The following is a 20,366-nucleotide window of genomic DNA, read 5'->3' on the forward strand; positions in this document are numbered from 1 at the left end:
ATCAGACAGGTGATTGTTTTAGTAGCTGCAATAGAAAATCTTTTCAATAAAAAATAACACTTAAAACACATTATGATTGATGTTAAACATGTTAGAAACCTGCAGTTATGTGATTCATAATGGAGAGGCTTGAGAAAAAGACACTAGAAACAGGAAGGCAAGAGAGGAGAAAAACAATTTCAGGAAATGAGAAACACAAGTGAAAGATCAAATGGGCCTGGGCATAAAGTAGAAATGCTACCAATGAATGGAGAAGAACTGAGAAACAGACAACAGAAGGCATGGAAGTGTATGTGTACAGGAGAATAGTAGGAGAAAATAAAACTGAGGGTTTGATTTTCAGAAGTGTTGTACACCATGGCAAATCAAGCCCTAGGTTACTAATGGACTGGTTCATCACAAAACCTTGCCAAAATCATTGTGTAGATTTATGGATTCAGTTATTTAAATGATATCAACCTACACAACACTAACTTTACTCAGAGTAAAAGAAGCAGCTAGCCTAACTAAAATGTTAAATTGAATTGACAGGCATGACTACAAAGATCCTTGACTCTCAAAAGAAAGAAATTCAGATTGAATAAATATTGCTCTACAATTCACTGGATTAATTTAGCATTTACTCTCTCTAGTGGTATGGATTTATACTAGACACTTGCATAATAGGAAATTGTGCTTCAAGTAAGATCAATATAACAGTATCACTACTATAAATAAATACATACACTATACACATACTACATGCATTACATGTACAACTTGTAGTTGTAGATATCATGGATCCTTGGTCAAGGTATTGCACTCTGTGTGGTCGCTGAAGGACATAAATGAAATCCTAACATTTCAAGCAACTGAGAAGTCTGTTAACCTATTTTAAGAAAATATTTACACTTAATCTTGCTCCTGCCTTAGGAATAGAATTGTTTCTGTCTTCATGCAACTGATCTTATTGTGTACATTTACACAGGGATAAAAAACGTATGGCTGGCCCTGGTCAGCTGACTCAGGCTCTGGGCTGAAAAATTGCTGTGAGGACATATGGGCTCCGGCTAGAGCCTAAGCTCTGGGACCCTCAAGATGTCTATGCAGCAATTCTTCAGCCCAGAGTCCAAGCAGTGTGAGTTCAAGTTAGCTGCTGAAGCCAGCCTTGGGTTTTTTATGCATGTGTAGACATACCCATTCTCTGCCAAACTTTAAGGGAAACAAACTCACATTAAGAGGTTAGGTATAGGAAATGATAACTTGCTTACAAAAATATTCATAGCTTTCTGATAGAACACAAATCTGTGATTCTTGACATACTTTATTTAAAAAGCCATCATTTTCTGCAATAACAGCTTTCACTTGCATGCATATCTATCTCCCAACACTAACTGTGCTGCAAGAAAGATTTTTTGGTTTACTTTTTGTGTAAAGCACTCAGATACCAAGGTGACAGGTGACATTGTCACAACCTAGCTATTGCGGCTTTATGTATTAAGGCAATAAATATGCCATAGTTGGACCAATCCAGCATAGCACTTAAGCACGTGCTTCACTTTTAGTGCATGACTAGTCTCACTGAGCATTAATGGTGTGACCCCCCCTTATGGATTATTTACCTAATGAGATGAGACTAAACCCAATCCTGACCAAAATGCAAGATGCACTTTTTCACTAAAACCTTCCTTGGTAATAGTATCTTTCTCATGGGCAGGTCACAGTTCAGAGAAAAAAAGCAGATCAGAAGCAAAGAGTAGGAGGAAGAAGAAAGAAAAAAAAATACAGAAACATATGAAGGTGAAAAAATAAAGCTCTAAATTGTGTATTAAATAACTCCATAGATGTGCCTGGTGCTTCACAGAAAAAATTGTAAATTTTCTTTGTAGGAAAACTGTCTATCTAAGGTCCCAATCCAACACATACATGCATGCCTAATTTTATGCAATGACTTTATTGGGACGACTTGTGTGTAAAGCAGTGTTGCCAGCTCTTATGCTTGATGTTGTGAGAAAGTTGTGATTTTTTTTTTTTTGGTTCAAAAGTTGTGGCCAGTTTTGTTAAATTTGCGGTTTTGGGGTGGTCAGACATCAACATGCCATTAGGCAGGTGCTCCTCTGGGGAGTCTATCTCAGGGTTCCCTTCAACCTGTTTTCTGGTGAAGACTGAAGACCCTCCCTGGGTCTTCCCACAAGGAGCATAAGTCCTGTCCCACACAAGTGCCAGCGCTTAGTCCGAGACATGCAGTTTACCTTCCAAAGCTGGACAACAGCACAGAAGGCAAGCATAACAAATGAGTGGCCTGGTCAAATATGAGTGAGTGATGCTCGGATGTGGTACATGGGCTCTCAATGCCACTCAAATTTGCAACTACAAAAAATTGCAACGGTAAAAGTTGTGGTTTGCACAACAAAATCGCAGCCTGTGATTTCCTTACAGCCTCATAATTTTATTTTGTCTGATTTTTAGTTTTTCCGTGAAGATTTGTGCCAGAACCATGAAAATCTGAGCTTTCATTATTTCTCACATTTCTAGTCCTCCTGGTTGCAGAGAACACCTTTAAAATCACAAAGTAATCATACACTAAATCATGCTCAAAACCCAGAAGGCAAATAAAAAAAGAGCGTTTACTTGATTAGTAGTAGTATTACCGCAGCACCGAGGAGCCCATGAGGCACCAGGCCCTGTTGTGCTAGGTGGCTGTACAAACACAGAACATAAGACGGGTTTCATAGTAGCAGCCGTGTTAGTCTGTATTCGCAAAAAGAAAAGGAGTACTTGTGGCACCTTAGAGACTAACACATTTATTAGAGCATAAGCTTTCGTGAGCTACAGCTCACTTCATCGGATGCATTTGTGTTTTGTTTTTGTTTTTTGTTTTTGTTTTTTTCCCCACCAAATGCATCCGATGAAGTGAGCTGTAGCTCACGAAAGCTTATGCTCTAATAAATTTGTTAGTCTCTAAGGTGCCCCAAGAACTTAGACGCTAAGCAAAGCTCTTGAAAGGCCAATTTCTGGGTTCTACCCCGGAGAGGGGGAGGCGGCTTTTATTAATGGCTGAGGCAGGTTGGCAAAACTAAATCTGAGCACGTGCACAAGTGTTTGCGGGATTTAGGTCCTTCCATCAGCGGGCTCCAGGAGCCAGTGCCAGGACAACACTGGCTAGGAGGCGCCAAGCGCAGCCGCTGCGGGGCTATTTTTCGAACGTCAGGCCCCGGGGGATGCGATTTTGACGCCAGCAGCGCTGCAGCGGAGGCGGAGCCACTCCCCCCCCCCCTCCGTTGCACCATTCAGTTGGCGCATGCGCGAGACTCGCCACCTCCTCTCTCCCCCGTCCCCTTGCACTATATGGATGGCGAGGGAGTTGCCTGTATTCTGATTAGGGGCTGCAAGTCCTGGGGAGACGGAGCAGTAGGGAGGACTCATAGATGACTCCATACAAACCTCTCTGTAAGGTCTGTTTGTTCGGCGGCTGAGGCAGGGCCGCCTCATTGAGGCACAGTGAATGCAGGCAGCCATCAGGACAGCCCCATATAGGTGATTATATCTGGCACTTGCAACGCGGGGTCCTTCAATGACATTGGGCCTTAGAGCGGGTTAGAGAGACGAGACTTTCCTGAGAGACCGAGTCAGGGTCTGGCAGAGCGCGAGACCCCCTCCCCCCCCGCCCAACCGTCACCATGTTCCGACTCATGCTTAACCAGGCCAAGAAACATCCGAGCGTGCGTTCCGGAGGGCGGCGGCTCGGCCTGGAGCCGGGCGGTTTGTGGGGGGGGGGCGGGCAGCCGGAGCCGGGCGGTTTGTGGGGGGGGGCGGGCAGCCGGAGCCGGGCGGTTTGTGGGGCGGGCAGCCGGAGCCGGGCGGTTTGTGGGGCAGCCGGAGCCGGGCGGTTTGTGGGGGGGGGGCCGGGCGGTTTGTGGGGGGGGGGGGGCGGGCGGCAGCTTCAGCGCTATAGGGGGCGGTTGGCGGCGGACTCTCCTGGCAGGGGACTGTGTGGGCAAGAATCCCACCATCTGCCGCTCTCATGGGCTTAATCCCTCTGCAGGGAGAGCTCGGTCACCGAGCCCCATGCGGTCTCCTGCCCTTCCCCGCCCCTTTCCGCCGGTTCTAGCTCCTCCCCAGGCTCCGTGGGGCCCCCCGATCCCGGACTCGCACCGCCTTGTTGTGACAGCTCCTTCCGGAGACTCGTGTGAGCCCGGCGGGGCGGTGCTGCCGTCGCCCCCTGTTCTTCAGAGGTAGCTGGGCATGTAGCCATGGCCCTAGCGTGAGAGTAGTTTAGAGGCCCAGGTCCCCGTCGCCTTCCTGCAGCGCGGGGCCTTTCCAAGCCCAGTCATGATTTTTTTTTCAACCCCTTTTCTTGGCTCTTGTAAGCCAGCGTGCCTATCGCAGGTGTTGGCAGAAGTTAACCCTCTGATTCTCTAGGGTAACACTGCCTTCTTCTGGGCATTGTGGGGCACTTGGTAGTGGCATGTACTTTTTCCCCACCTGCTGCTCCAGAGAAGCAGGATCTCCTAGCATTAGGACACCCTATGGGCATGCTGGGTGCTTCGTGACTAGGCACTTAAACTACTTAGAACCTACTTAGAGTCTCACTTTCGGTGGGGTGGCTCAAAACTGATGAGCCAAATGTGTGATCATTGAGCCGGACTTAATTTCCAGCCTTGTTTTGTAAGTGGCATTATGTTTATGTTCTAATCTCTCATTCATTTCTAAATCCTTTGTTCTAGTTGATCCCTCTATTTATCTTTATTGGAGCTGGAGGTTCTGGCGCAGCCCTGTACATTATGCGCCTGGCAATGTTCAACCCTGATGTCTGGTAGGCATAAACTTTACAGTATCTGTATGTATATGCGTGTGTATATATAAAATATAATATTCAAACAAACTTTGGTGTTTATGAAAAGTTTGGCACTCCTGGAGGCCCATGTTTCTAGCTGAGCTTCAGTGTGCTTCAGAGTTGAGTTTGAGGAAATTCTGATTCCATGCTCATGAAGTAAATTTTGGAGACTACCTACAGTAGTAGTGGTTTTGTTATGTGGAAACTTATCAGGGCAGACAAGCATTCATGTTCTTTAAGTAGTTAAACACCAGTTCTATAATGTATAATGCATGTTAAAAGCAGGGTGATTGATTTATACCTTCTGCTATATTACTGTATTTCTCTTTGTAGTTGGGACAAAAAGAATAACCCTGAGCCTTGGAATAAGCTGGCTCCCACTGATCAGTACAAGGTAAGAGGCAGAAAGGCTTTTGGCCATTAGGGCATCAACATACATCTGTAGATTAGCTATCTGTGACCTGGCTACTTTGGGAGTTTCAGCTCCCTGTAAGGCACCAGTGAGAGGCGGTGCAGGGAGGACTGAATATGCTTCCCCTGCTGTCAGTTACTGCCTAAGTTTGGATTGGGAATTAGCAGTGGAGTGATGACTTGATTAGGGAGGCAAGGCTAGATTTGAATATTAAAATGAGACCACCTATTTAAATATTACCTTTGCTTGGAGGCAGTGCCTAATAAGGTAGGAAAAGTCTTATTACCTAGGGCAAAGTGTTGAATGAAGAAAGTAGTGCTGAAAATAAATTTTTCAAGTCCTTGATACAGAACAACAAGGAAGAATGTTACTCAGTAGTCAGTGTTAAATTGATATTGGAGGGAGGAGGGCAAAAGCTTTGCACTGTAAACTACACAATATATGTCATGCTAAAATCAGTTTTTGAATCCAACTATTTTGATTTCAGTGCTACTGCAAAAGTTTTTAATTTTTTATGCTTCTATTATGATCAAATAAGTACAGTAGAACCTTGCTAACTTGCAGAGTGGGGTATGTATGCACACAAAGTTTGTGAATAAACAAGAATCTGTGTACTTCACTTGGACAACTATGGCCCATTTTTTATGACTTAGTAATTTGATAGGAAATCTTACATTCTAAAAATCTTCTGCTAAACCAGAGACCCTCATTTATAAAAATTGAAGTGTAAACTATTGTGGTTGTATAATATTGCTGAACCCTCTTTTGCTGCATTGCTCACGTGTTAGTCCTTCATTTCAGGAATATAGGCATTGTAAAGAGAGATTTTGCAAGACTTGAAAAAAGGGCCACTTAGTTGAGACAAACAGGATATGAGCCTCTGGGTCCTTTCTACAAATGCTGTTTTGTGACAGGCTACAAAAAAAGTGTCTCCATTGCTATTCGAAAATACATTTTTTTTTTTTATTCCAATCTCCTCTATTGTTTACCATACCAAAGCTAATTTATATGTTAAAAAATACTGCCTTTGCTGTAAACACTTGTGAGGTCTGTATTATAAACAGTTATGGTTAAACACTATTAAAGTTTGTAGAGTATTTTGAAAACAAAAGTGCAGTATATTTCCTATTTCAGTATAAAAAGTTTAAATCTCATACTTGTAGCAGATTCACAGTCAGTTTAGCTTCTTGAGTTAACCATCACTGGTACTAGAAAAAACTCAAGTTTACCAAAGATATTACCACAGTATTTTCAGTATTATGCTTACTAAAAGGAAAAACCTCCAAATGCTGACAGTTTCTTCTAAGGCAAACGGCCATACATAGTGTAATTTTTTTTACACTTCTGGAGAAAGTAAAAAAAGTCAAAGAAAAACCCACTTTTGCACTCTTTATCAGTTATGTTACTGGTAAACTATCTTAAGTATAAGATGCTTTTATTTAATGCCAAAAATATGCTATACGTTGGTCCTCTTCTGAAAAACAGTATAACTTCTGTAGTGTTCCCAGCCTGTACTGGCATAAGAAGCAGAAATCTCAAAGCTTACCATATTTGGTCCTGTCTATCGTTCGATCCTGTGTATCATTTTTTCCGGGCAGTGTCACTAAAATAGTTGAAAGTATTGGAAATTATAGATGCAATGGCTGATGGCGTATAATTCTGCTAAATGCAATAAGTTTCTTTTTAAAGCAGATCTCTAGGGAGATCTGTTAAGGAAAGCAACTCTTTTCCAAACTAAGATGCAGAATTTCAGGATTATAGTGAGTAAGGTGGAAGCGTGTAATGAGAATGAATGTGTTTAATGCAATCTTAACCCCTTTGTTCTAGTTGCTCAAACTTGCTAAAACTCCCTGGATTTGGTCTCTAACCAAAGGTGACTTATTTTAAAGTTTCAGAGTAGCAGCCGTGTTAGTCTGTATTCGCAAAAAGAAAAGGAGTACTTGTGGCACCTTAGAGACTAACAAATTTATTAGAGCATAAGCTTTAGTGAGCTACACCTCACTTCATCGGATGCATTTGGTGGAAAAAACAGGAGAGATTTTTACACACACACAGAGAGAGAGAGAGAGAGAGAGAGAGAGAACATGAAACAATGGGTTTATCATACACACTGTAAGGAGAGTGATCACTTAAGATAAGCCATCACCAGCAGCATGGGGGGGAAAGGAGGAAAACCTTTCATGGTGACAAGCAAGGTAGGCTAATTCCAGCAGTTAACAAGAATATCGGGGGGGTGGGGGGGAGAAATGGTTTTACTTTGTGTAATGACTCATCCATTCCCAGTCTCTATTCAAGCCTAAGTTAATTGTATCCAGTTTGCAAATTAATTCCAATTCAGCAGTCTCTCGTTGGAGTCTGTTTTTGAAGCTTTTTTGTTGAAGGATCACAGACCTAAGAGTGGCTATCCTCTGTGCCACTTTGGTGCTAAGATTGGGGGATGCCAGAGAACTTCCTTCGTGTGATCCGAAAGGTGTACAAGGGATGCAGCACCACCGTTCGCTTGGTCAAAGGGGATACCACCGAGATCCTGATCCTGAGCAGAGTTAAGCAGGGCTGTCCCCTCAGCCCCATCATCTTTAACCTTGCCATGGAGCCGTTGCTGTGAGTGATCTCCAATGGCACAGATGGCTTCAACCTCCACGGTGAGAGGGTGAGCGTCCTGGCATCAGGCGGATGACCTGATCTTGACCGCGGATGACCCAGAGAACCTCCAACTTATGCTAGATGCCACCAGTCGAGCAGCTGACTGGATGGGGCTCCGCTTCAGTGCAAAGAAGTGTGCAACTCTCCACATCGATGGCTGCAAAAGGGACTCTGTGCAGATGATGGGGTTCCAGATCCAGGGTGAGCCCATCATCCCCCAGCAGAGGGGCAGGCATACCAGCACCTCGGCACACCAACGGATTTCCGTGTCTGGCAGACACGCAAGGACACCATCCAGGAGATCTTGCAGGTTTCCGCCAAGATTGACTCCTTCCTGCTAGCACCGTGGCAGAAGATAAACGCCCTGAACGCCTTCCTGATCCCCCGCATCTCATTCGTCCTAAGGGGATCTGCCGTGGCAAAGGTACCCCTCAACAAGGCAGACAAGATCATCCGGCAGCTGGTGAAGAAGTGGCTGTTCCTTCCCCAGAGAGCCAGCAGCAAGTTGGTCTACATTGCCCAGAGGCATGGAGCTGCCAACGTCCCCTGCATGGACGACCTGTGTAACATTGTGGTGATCACCCATGCCTTCCGCCTGCTGACGTGTCCCCATGCCATGGTAAGGAACATGGCAGTAAATGCCCTCCATGATGCAACAAAGAAGCAGATCGGCAGAGCCCCCTCCAACCAAGACATCGCCACCTTCCTGAGTGGTTCCCTGGATAGCAAATTTGGACGAGACAGGTGTGACATCGCTTCACTGTCGTCCTGCACTCACAATGCCATGCGTCGCCTGGGGAAGCACATCGGCTGCTGCTGAGTGGTGCAAGGAGCACCAAGAGCTGGGAGTCCTGATGCCGCAGATCAGGTCCAACGACAACACCATGGTCACTCCAAGCGCCAGGGGCATGCTGGAGAAGACCCTGAAGGCAGCCATCCACTCACTGTACATGGAAACCCTAAAGCTTAAACCGGACCAGGGTAAAGCCTTCGAACTGACCAGCAAGTGGGATGCCAGCAACCACTTCCTCACTGGGGGTGGTTTCACCCGTTTCACCAACTGGCTGTTCATCCACCGTGCCCGGCTTAACTGCGTCCCGCTCAATGGAGCCATCTGCCACGGGAACCGAGACAAGTATTGCAGGAAGTGTGGCTACTCAAATGAGACCCTGCCCCACGTCCTGTGCAGCTGCAAGCCCCACTCCAGAGCCTGGCAGCTGTACCACAATGCCATCCAGAACAGTTTGGTGAAAGCCATCGCACCACACCTGGGGGAGGTGGCCGTTAACTGCGCCATCCCCATTACTGACAGCCAGTTGTGACCTGACATGGTAGTCACCGACGAGGCCCAGAAAAAGATCATCCTCGTTGACGTCATGGTCTTCTTTGAGAACAGGACCCAAGCCTTCCGCGAAGCTGAGCTCGTAAGTTAGAAGAATCAGCCCCCCCAGCCAACACCCCGAGAGCGAAGGGCTAAGAGTGCAGATGGATGCCCTGATTGTCGGAGCCCTCGGAGCTTGGGACCTCTGCAATGAGCGTGTGCTGCAGACCTGTGGGATCGGTCGATGCTATGCACGGCTCATGCAGTGTCTCATGGTCTTGGACACTATTCCATGGTCCAGGGACATCTACATTGAACACATCACCGGCCACCAACAGTGCCAGGAGGTGTGAGGTGGTACAACGACATGCATCAACTATGAGAAAGGGACAGACTTTTTCCATTGGACCATATGAACTGGAACCATAAACTCGCTGAACATTAAATCTCACCAAATGAGGGTAAATCCATCCTCCTCATCATATCCACTCATTATACTCCACACCTGAGCATAGCCATTATATGAACAACATACTCCCATATCTCAATGTCTGGTCTTTGACCCGTTAACCTTTTACCCCCAATCGGGGAGATTGCAGGTTATGTATTCCTTACCCACCTGTTCCTAAACCGAACTTCGCACTCCTTGATAATTTGTACCTTTATTCCCTGATAACCAGAAACTATGTTTAAACTCTGTACTGTTTTCTTTTTACTTCAACATCTTAATAAAATTATTAAATTAGTAACTTATCCAAAGATGACTGGAGAGAAAAGGACACTAACAACTTCCCTGTTTTTTTCAAAGTGAACCTGTCCAAACCTTTAGTTCTCCATGATGTGATATGTTAAAGAAGCTGAGGTACAACAACCCATGGACTGTCTCTTCCAAATTCTGTACATTAATGTTCAAATATTTAATCCTGGGGATGGTAAGGAAGTTCTGTGGGTTCTTGATGGGCAACAGTTCGAAAACAACTGGTTTAACGACTTGCAGTGAAGCTGTCTTTCAGACCACTTTAACTCAGGGCTCTTGTGACATATGCTAGAAGGCATGCACCATCAGAACTTAAACTAGAAATGTATTTAAAACATGCAGCTCTTATGCTAAAATCCATCTGTGTGCTTGACTATACTAATGTCTCAAAGAAAATGTGTATATAGCAATAACTATATTCAGTTAAATTGAAAGTAGTCTTCTACCCTAGTACACACTTGGATCTTGTCCTGATCAAAACCCTCTTTTTTTTTTTTTTTTCTTTCCTTTTCCCCCCACTCCCTCTTAGTTCTATTCGGTCAGTGTGGACTACAGCAAACTGAAGAAGGATCGTCCTGACTTCTAAAGAACCAATTCTTCTCCCTTTACAAGCTGCACAGAATGAAGGTCTTCCAGAAGCTGTCCGCACAACTAATACACTTAATCATCCAGGAAATGTTAATTAAGCTTGCCTCACATTGCACTTTTAATCATGTGCTGGAAAGTAGCTTGTTGGGGCTTAATAAACATCTGAAACTTGTGGAGCGTCTAATGTTTTATTTCATGAAATAAAAATAGATTGATGCTGACACTGGCAATTGCATAGTCCAGATATCTGGCCTGTCTTCCACAAACCTTCTTTAAACTTAAGTTATCACACTTGTCAGAGGTACAGCTAGCTCTGATCCCTCAAGTCTCAGTGTACCCCAACAGCTGTTGGCATTTTTGCATTTGGTTCCACTCTAGGGTATCTCTACACTGCAAATAAAAACCCATGGCTGGACTGCATGCTGGTTTGGATTTAAATTTATAAAGATCTTTGAAAGAAAACATGGGATTTAGAAAGAGGGTGACTGTTCTAGGCAGGAAGTACAATGGCTTCAGATAGCCCTCTATCTGCCACTATTTAAAGGCCAACAAGAGTAATTTTCTTTGAAGTTCCACCCTGCAAGAACCAGCCGAGGTCACCAGACTAGTTTCAGGCAGCAGAGCCCAAGGCTGTGTCATAAAAATAAAGGGAAGGGTAAATGCCTTTGAAATCCCTCCTGACCAGAGGAAAAACCCTTTCACCTGTAAAGGGTTAAGAAGCTAGGATAACTTCGCTGGCACCTGACCGCAATGACCAATGAGGAGACAAGATACTTTCAAAGCTGGAGGTGGGGGAGAAACAAAGGGTCGGTCTGTCTGTGTGATGCTTTTGCTGGGGATAGAACAGGAATGGAGTTTTAGAATTTAGTAATCTAGCTAGATACGCATTAGATTATGATTTCTTTAAATGGCTGAGAAAATAAACTGTGCTGAATAGAATGGATATTCTTATCTTTGTGTCTTTTTGTAACTTAAGGTTTTGCCTAGAGGGATTCTCTGTTTTGAATCTAATTACCTGTAAGGTATTTACCATCCTGATTTTACAGAAGTGATTCTTTTTACCTTTTCTTATGTTAAAATTCTTCTTGTAAGAAATTGAATGCTTTTTTCATTGTTCTTAAGTTCCAAGGGTTTGGGTCTGTGGTCACCTATGCAAATTGGTGAGGATTTTTATCAAGCCTTCCCCAGGCAGGGGGTGCAAGGTTTTGGTGAGTATTTTGGGGGGGGGGGGGAAAGACATTTCCAAACAACTTTCTCAAAATATAAACCTGGCCGTTTGGTGGAAGTCCAAGGGAAAAAGGTAAAATAGTTTGTACCTTGGGGAAGTTTTAACCTAAGCTGCCAAAAGTATGCTTAGGAGGTTTTCATGCAGGTCCCCACATCTGTACCCTAGAGTTCAGAGTAGAGAAGGAACCTGGACAAGCTGTTCATTGCAGTATAGCTCAAACCCAAATCAGCTGGCACAAGCCAGCTGCAGGTGTCTCACTGCATTGTAAACATAGCCTTAAACAGCATCCTGGGATATAGTACTCCTCAGGTCAACTGTGCGTCCCTCAGCAGGCCTTGCTGGGTTTGGCACCCCCCATTCTCCTTGGGAGTTTGTGAGCAGTGGTGTGAACCAAAGGGTTGCTTAATAAGGTGTAACAAAGCAGCCTTTGGTAGGACACTACTGAGAGTATCAATTCAGGAAAATTGCTTAGAGCAGGGCACTCCCAGCCCAAGGCTGGGGATCCTTTGCGCACCTAACCAGCCAAACAGAGAGGACTTCTGGTTAGCCAGTGGGGTAAAACTGAAGTCATACAAGCAGTTCCCTCAAGTACTCCAGTTTCCTAACATCAGTACCATCCCTTATGGGGATGAATGGTTATAAAAACCACTCTCCCAGTAAAAGGAAAAAGGTTCTCCTGATCCTGAAGGACCAAGCTCCAGACCCAGGTCAATATACAAGTCAGATCTTACCCACAAATCACACTGTTGCCAATCATTTAGAATTTAAATTCTAAAGGTTTATTCATAAAAAAAAAATATAGATGAGAGCTAAAATTGGTTCTTACTGTGGAAAATCACAGCGGCAAGATGGAGTTTGGATTCACATAGGCAAGTCACATGTCCCTGCATGACGCAGTTCTTTACAGGTAGAGCGGCCATTGCCCACTTGCTACCTTGAACATTCCCAGGAAAGCTGCTCATATGTGGATTGGAGTCTCCCAGGGTCCATTGTCAGGTAAGTGTTTCTTGATTGGGCACTTAATCTGAAGAGTTCCTTCTCAATAAGCTGGCTAAATGCTTCACTGGTGCTACTTAGAATCAAACACATTGAGATACAAGTACATAGCTAATATTCATAACTTCAAATCCAAAAGTGATGCACACATACAGACAACATTCATAACCAGCAATTACAGCCTTTTCATAGACACCTTACTTGACTTCCTTTGTACAAGATTTGGAGCCTCTAGAGGACCTTGGTTGCAACAATGATCTATACAGTCACAGTTCGTGTCAGTAATGTCACAGAAGGCAGCATAGTAGAAGTTACAAAAATAATATATATTCTTATCTAAATTACCTGGATGCTTGCAATCTCTTGGCAGAGACCCTGTCTCCCAAGCAACTACCTCCTCCTGAGAAAGCCACTTCTGTCCAGCCCAAAGTCTTGTGTCTGTTTCCTGGGCCTTTGGGCTCTGCTGCCTGAAACTAGTCCGGTGTCCTTAGCTGGTTCTTGCAGGGTGGAACTTCAAAGAAAATGACTCTTTTGTTGGCCTTTAAATAGTGGCAGATGGAGGGCTATCTGAAGCCATTGTACTTCCTGCCTAGAACCGTCACCCTCTTTCTAAATCCCATGTTTTCTTTCAATAAACATCTTTATAACAGAGACCCCTCATGTGCTTCACGGTAGTTGTGACTGACACCGCTCTCTTGGGAGAATGTTTCCATAAATTCATGTGATTTCTCTTACCACACTCTAGTGTGGGGTACATCTGAGGAAGCAGCATCAGAGAGAATTTAGCAAAGGAAACTTGAGGTAGATAATCTTTCCTCTTCAGTCTCAGGCTGAGGCATGCTGTTCAGTGACTGCCTGCAGAATTTAAGTAAAGATCAGTTTGAATGGTAAGGCCCTGTTGGGCAAAGCACTTGAATATATGCTTATCTTCAAGCATGTGGGCAGTCTTAATAAAATCAATGGGAGTACTCGGAGGCTTAAAGTTAAGCATATGCTTTGCTATATTAGGCCATAAGTAAACTTTACTTGTTTAGACTGGATGACTGTCCCAGGATGCTGAATAGTAGGGTACTTAATCCCTCTGAATTACTTTAATTCTATGTCCATTGAATTTGAAAAATTTCTGATTTTTAGACCTTCAGACTCTTTTATCAGCCAATGAAGGTTGTTAGCAATAGTTCTTGAAGTGCCAATGTACAAGAAACAAAGTGTACCACATAGCCTTTAAAAAGAGTATTGTATTTTTGTTTTCTGTGCTGTGAACTTTTTGCATGCCAGACATATATTTTTATATGGTTCCTTTTTTTTGTTTGAGGTTTAAATCCAATTTATTCTCAGACTCTACAATTTTAGTTTTGAATTCTTACCAGATCAAAACTGGCATACAAGTTACCAACCTTAAAATAAGTGTTTCCAAAGCAGCTTGATACAAAGAGGAAGAAACTAATTGTGGGGGAATTGAAATGCTTTTTTGCTACACCGCAGCCAGATAATGTGAAATACCACCTCTTGCTATTTGTTTAAATGCACCCAGCTATGTATTCTTCATATGCTCGCAAAAGATATATTGTGGCCATGCTAAGTCTAATGGAAATCTTATACACTGGTATGAATGGGTGAAAACATATAAACTACTTGTGAAGTTTACTACTGAGAAGTGTTACAGTTCAAGAATAGCACAATTATGGATTTGTCTTACAAAGAAAGGTCTAGATTCAAAGTTAATCAGCTGGGTTAGTTATTTTAATGTAGCTTTTGTATTTACTATGCTGTATACACAAAACTATTGTTAAGGTACTTAAATTATAATGGAAAATTGCACAACAGTATTAATGGGGAACCACACTTAGATGCGTTGGAGAAATGAAATTTGAAGATCTATTCTGATGACTGATTGAGTGGGGGTAAGGGAATGGGGGGTAGACAGTGAAACAAGCTTTTTGTAGCAGCTTTGTAAACTGGAAGGTAATTATTTTGGTGGACAAAAATGGGTTGCTTCCACCTTATCGTACAGTACTTAACTGGCAGATTTACCCACTACTTGTGTGGGGATGACCATCTGGGAAGGGACTTATTTTTGACATTCTAATTGACAATTTCAGGTGAAATAATGCAATACTATTGGGCTTGATGTTAAACTTTTTGTATCTTTTTTTTTTTTCTATCCACTTAGAAACTATCAGCAAATTGCCACATTAGTACCAAAAGTAAAGTGTTCACAGGTATAAAAATGAACTCATCCCTCGTTTGAGACATTACACAATATCATAGCCAAGTTAATCTAAAGGGGAAGGTATTATTATATCAAACCTCTTCCGTATACACCTATGGCCTGATTTTGGTGACTTTCTTGAATTGGAAAACAATTGTCTTTACTCATTAAAGAGCAGAAAATTTATTATAGTTATTAATACTTGTTTAAAAAGTAAAATGTGTTGTATGGTATCTTATTTTCAGGGAAGTGCGTACTTTTATTTTCAGAATAAGAAGTATGTCTTTTATATGAAAGCTAGTTTCATGTAGACCAACTTCTCCAAGAATCTTGAACATATATCTTTTAACTTGTTATATACTAATAGTCAATGTTCTTTCAAGTTGCTTTATATTAGGGTCCAGGATGTGCTGGTGGCTGGAGTGACATAGTATTAATTTTGGTTATAAACATACGAACTCCTGATTGAAACCTTCTTCATTAGAAACTAAATTTAGAAGTCTTACCAAATAAGCCTTTCTTACAAGCATGTAAACTTCCCTCTAGTTAAGTTTATAAGGGAAAGATGAATGATGAGTCTAGTCTAGAACATAGTTCAGAAATCATTAAATGTTTCTTTTGGGTTTTATTGTAGCTTTTTGTTAACAACAGTCCCAAAGACTTTCAGAAGAGAGACAAATCCTCATGCTTCAGGTCTTATGTCAACATCCCACTACTGGGGTTTGGAGGAAATATCCCTGAGGTCAGGTTATCCCATAATTGCTTACTGTAGGTTTGTATTTATTTATTTTACATTTTTTTCTGAATATTTAGTATTAACCCCAGCCAGAGACATAATTCTGGGCTAGAAGGACAACTCATGTAATTGAGTGAATACCATATGACCACAGTCCTTATGATAGGAAGGATGGGTTTAAGGGAATTGAGCAGTAGGAATAATATATAAATTTGTATTTTAGATAAAGGGGGAATATTCTAGGGAATAAGATGTATTTTACAGACAAACATAAATTTTGCTAATGATTCATATTTTACAAACAGAAGATCTGATTGCATTTTAACTTAAATATCAGCTGTTTTTCCCCTTCATTTATCATTTCCCTCTCCCTAAATTCTGGTGGTTTTCCACTTTCTCACTTCTGAGACTTTCAGAGAGTGTCCTGAAGATGAAAGAAAATATGATGTGTAAAACCTGGTTCAGTGTACTTAACACAATCTTCAAGAGACAGGGGGAGGTTTTTGAACCTTTTTCTCTCAAAATCAAAGCATTGTAATCATCCTTAAAATGCAACTGGAGCATTAAACCATTCCAGTTCCAAGCGCATTTGTTTTTGAGGTTCGAAAGCATCAGACATGTAAAACCCAGAAAACTCTTTGGTAACCCTTTAAGTTTTTGACTGACGGGTTTTTACTAGTACAATAATAGGAATGACAGGTTTCAGAGTAGCAGCCGTATTAGTCTGTATTCGCAAAAAGAAAAGGAGTACTTGTGGCACCTTAGAGACTAACAAATTTATTAGAGCATAAGCTTTCGTGAGCTACAGCTCACTTCATCGGATGCATTTGGTGGAAAAAACAGAGGAGAGATTTATATACACACACACACACACACAGAGAACATGAAACAATGGGTTTATCATACACACTGTAAGGAGAGTGATCACTTAAGATAAGCCATCACCAGCAGCAGGGGGGGGGAAAGGAGGAAAACCTTTCATGGTGACAAGCAAGGTAGGCTAATTCCCGCAGTTAACAAGAATATCAGAGGAACAGTGGGGGGTTGGGTGGGAGGGAGAAATACCATGGGGAAATAGTTTTACTTTGTGTAATGACTCATCCATTCCCAGTCTCTATTCAAGCCTAAATTAATTGTATCCAGTTTGCAAATTAATTCCAATTCAGCAGTCTCTCGTTGGAGTCTGTTTTTGAAGCTTTTTTGTTGAAGTATAGCCACTCTTAGGTCTGTGATCGAGTGACCAGAGAGATTGAATTGTTCTCCAACTGGTTTTTGAATGTTATAATTCTTGACGTCTGATTTGTGTCCATTCATTCTTTTACGTAGAGACTGTCCAGTTTGGCCAATGTACATGGCAGAGGGGCATTGCTGGCACATGATGGCATATATCACATTGGTAGATGCGCAGGTGAACAAGCCTCTGATAGTGTGGCTGATGTGATTAGGCCCTATGATGGTATCCCCTGAATAGATATGTGGACAGAGTTGGCAACGGGCTTTGTTGCAAGGATAGGTTCCTGGGTTAGTGGTTCTGTTGTGTGGTGTGTGGTTGCTGGTGAGTATTTGCTTCAGATTGGGGGGCTGTCTGTAAGCAAGGACTGGTCTGTCTCCCAAGATCTGTAAGAGTGATGGGTCGTCCTTCAGGATAGGTTGTAGATCCTTGATGATGCGTTGGAGAGGTTTTAGTTGGGGGCTGAAGGTGATGGCTAGTGGCGTTCTGTTGTTTTCTTTGTTGGGCCTGTCCTGTAGTAGGTGACTTCTGGGTACTCTTCTGGCTCTGTCAATCTGTTTCTTCACTTCAGCAGGTGGGTATTGTAGTTGTAGGAATGCATGATAGAGATCTTGTAGGTGTTTGTCTCTGTCTGAGGGGTTGGAGCAAATGCGGTTATATCGTAGCGCTTGGCAGTAGACAATGGATCGAGTGGTATGATCTGGATGAAAGCTAGAAGCATGTAGGTAGGAATAGCGATCAGTAGGTTTCCGATATAGGGTGGTGTTTATGTGACCATCGCTTATTAGCACCGTAGTGTCCAGGAAGCTACATTGATGACATCTTCATCATCTGGACCCATGGAAAAGAAGCTCTTGAGGAATTCCACCATGATTTCAACAATTTCCATCCCACCATCAACCTCAGCCTGGACCAGTCCTCACAAGAGATCCACTTCCTATATCGGAAACCTACTGACCGCTATTCCTACCTACATGCCTCTAGCTTTCATCCAGATCATACCACTCGATCCATTGTCTACTGCCAAGCGCTACGATATAACCGCATTTGCTCCTACCCCTCAGACAGAGACAAACACCTACAAGATCTCTATCATGCATTCCTACAACTACAATACCCACCTGCTGAAGTGAAGAAACAGATTGACAGAGCCAGAAGAGTACCCAGAAGTCACCTACTACAGGACAGGCCCAACAAAGAAAACAACAGAACGCCACTAGCCATCACCTTCAGCCCCCAACTAAAACCTCTCCAACGCATCATCAAGGATCTACAACCTATCCTGAAGGACGACCCATCACTCTCACAGATCTTGGGAGACAGATCAGTCCTTGCTTACAGACAGCCCCCCAATCTGAAGCAAATACTCACCAGCAACCACACACCACACAACAGAACCACTAACCCAGGAACCTATCCTTGCAACAAAGCCCGTTGCCAACTCTGTCCACATATCTATTCAGGGGATACCATCATAGGGCCTAATCACATCAGCCACACTATCAGAGGCTCGTTCACCTGCGCATCTACCAATGTGATATATGCCATCATGTGCCAGCAATGCCCCTCTGCCATGTACATTGGCCAAACTGGACAGTCTCTACGTAAAAGAATGAATGGACACAAATCAGACGTCAAGAATTATAACATTCAAAAACCAGTTGGAGAACACTTCAATCTCTCTGGTCACTCGATCACAGATCTTAGAGTGGCTATACTTCAACAAAAAAGCTTCAAAAACAGACTCCAACGAGAGACTGCTGAATTGGAATTAATTTGCAAACTGGATACAATTAATTTAGGCTTGAATAGAGACTGGGAATGGATGAGTCATTACACAAAGTAAAACTATTTCCCCATGGTATTTCTCCCTCCCACCCAACCCCCCACTGTTCCTCTGATATTCTTGTTAACTGCTGGAATTAGCCTACCTTGCTTGTCACCATGAAAGGTTTTCCTCCTTTCCCTCCCCTGCTGCTGGTGATGGCTTATCTTAAGTGATCACTCTCCTTACAGTGTGTATGATAAACCCATTGTTTCATGTTCTCTGTATGTGTGCATATAAATCTCTCCTCTGTTTTTTCCACCAAATGCATCCGATGAAGTGAGCTGTAGCTCACGAAAGCTTATGCTCTAATAAATTTGTTAGTCTCTAAGGTGCCACAAGTACTCCTTTTCTTTTTGCGAATAATAGAAATGTCTATTACTACTGTACACAAAGCATCATCTACTGTAGTTCTTTGATCAAGGAAATGTGATAGGGAGATCTCCAGAAAGACCATCATATGCCTGTTTCCTAGCAGACCAGGCTGAGGAGCCATTTTATAAATCACAACATCACAGAACGTGTGTTCAAGGTTTTTGTAGTGAAGTAATTTAAGAAAAACTAAATTACCAACTCATCAATACTTCAAAAATAAAAACTGTTTAATGGGATATACTTGAAGTATTAAACCCAAAACATGGTTCCACTGGACTGCAAAAAACAAGGTTGCCCGTTCCAACCTGCTTAATTGTATTAGTGCTGGCACCGTGCGTGGTACTGTACAGGACACAAAAATAGTCGCTTCCTCATTTAAATAACACTAATTTTTTTTCCAAAACAAATGTCTTCAAATTATATTTCTTTTGGCCTATGCATGTTTGAAGTTTAAAGTTATAAAAGAGAGCTACTTTTGCCATCCAAGCGTAAAATAGCGTCTGAAAAACTTAGAAATAAATATATATTTTTTTTACATTTTGTCTTTCCCCTTTCATATTTGAAAAATTCCAAAATGGCTGAAATGATTTTTATAAAACTTTTTAAAAACAGTTCTGTGCAGAGTCTACAAATGAGAAATTTGACCCCTAAAGCTATTTTTTAAAGTTATAACGAGAATAATGATTTAGAATGAAAATATCAGCCCAACCAATAATACAGCATTAGCATCACACGCTGTATTATTTTGTTCCTTGGTTTCATTTTTTTAAAATGTTCACATCAACTTGTTTTTCTTTATTAAGGCCCCAACCTTGCAAAGATTAAAAGTATGCTTAACTTTGAATAGACCCTTTGAATCTAATGGGGCTACTCAAAAAGTTCAGTATGTGCTTGAGTTTGGGCACAATTGAGAGCTAACTGAGCATAAGAATATACAAACTCTTTTGACAGTCTCAGGCATTGGTATTTTTCATATATTTCACATATTCCATATAACCAGAGTTCTGGAAATTTCAAAATCACCCAAGTTAGAGAATGCCAAGTCCACCATAATGATTTATTCCTCTCAACTATTACCACTCTTCTAATGGTATTACAAATACCTTTACTACCCCTTGTAGCTATTTGGTATTAACACACCTGTACTTAATAAATGTACATTAAAATTTTCAGTTTTCCCTTTTTAAAAAAAAATCTCTGCTTACTTGGAGAGAAAACAGAAGGGA

At 42.3% G+C, this 20,366-nt stretch overlaps 1 protein-coding gene across 1 annotated transcript; it reads left to right on the forward strand.

Annotated features, from left to right (window-relative positions):
• The first annotated feature begins 3,529 nt into the window (after positions 1-3,529).
• NDUFA4 (NDUFA4 mitochondrial complex associated) lies at positions 3,530-10,709 on the forward strand. The gene is made up of 4 exons (XM_038392688.2): positions 3,530-3,701; positions 4,707-4,795; positions 5,150-5,210; positions 10,479-10,709. The coding sequence occupies exons 1-4, from the start codon at positions 3,660-3,662 to the stop codon at positions 10,533-10,535; spliced, it is 249 nt and encodes an 82-aa protein (XP_038248616.1). The 5' UTR covers positions 3,530-3,659; the 3' UTR covers positions 10,536-10,709.
• The last annotated feature ends 9,657 nt before the right edge of the window (positions 10,710-20,366 follow it).

The sequence above is a fragment of the Dermochelys coriacea genome, chromosome 2 (assembly GCF_009764565.3).
Source record: "Dermochelys coriacea isolate rDerCor1 chromosome 2, rDerCor1.pri.v4, whole genome shotgun sequence".
NCBI classification, from domain to species: domain Eukaryota; kingdom Metazoa; phylum Chordata; order Testudines; family Dermochelyidae; genus Dermochelys; species Dermochelys coriacea.

Excerpts from the sequence above, each read along its gene's own strand:
- NDUFA4 (XM_038392688.2), top strand. The coding sequence starts at position 3,660 with ATGTTCCGACTCATGCTTAACCAGGCCAAGAAACATCCGAGC. Across the intron at positions 4,796-5,149 it reads ATGTTCAACCCTGATGTCTG|TTGGGACAAAAAGAATAACC; the intron begins GTAGGCATAAAC and ends TTCTCTTTGTAG. Across the intron at positions 5,211-10,478 it reads CTCCCACTGATCAGTACAAG|TTCTATTCGGTCAGTGTGGA; the intron begins GTAAGAGGCAGA and ends ACTCCCTCTTAG.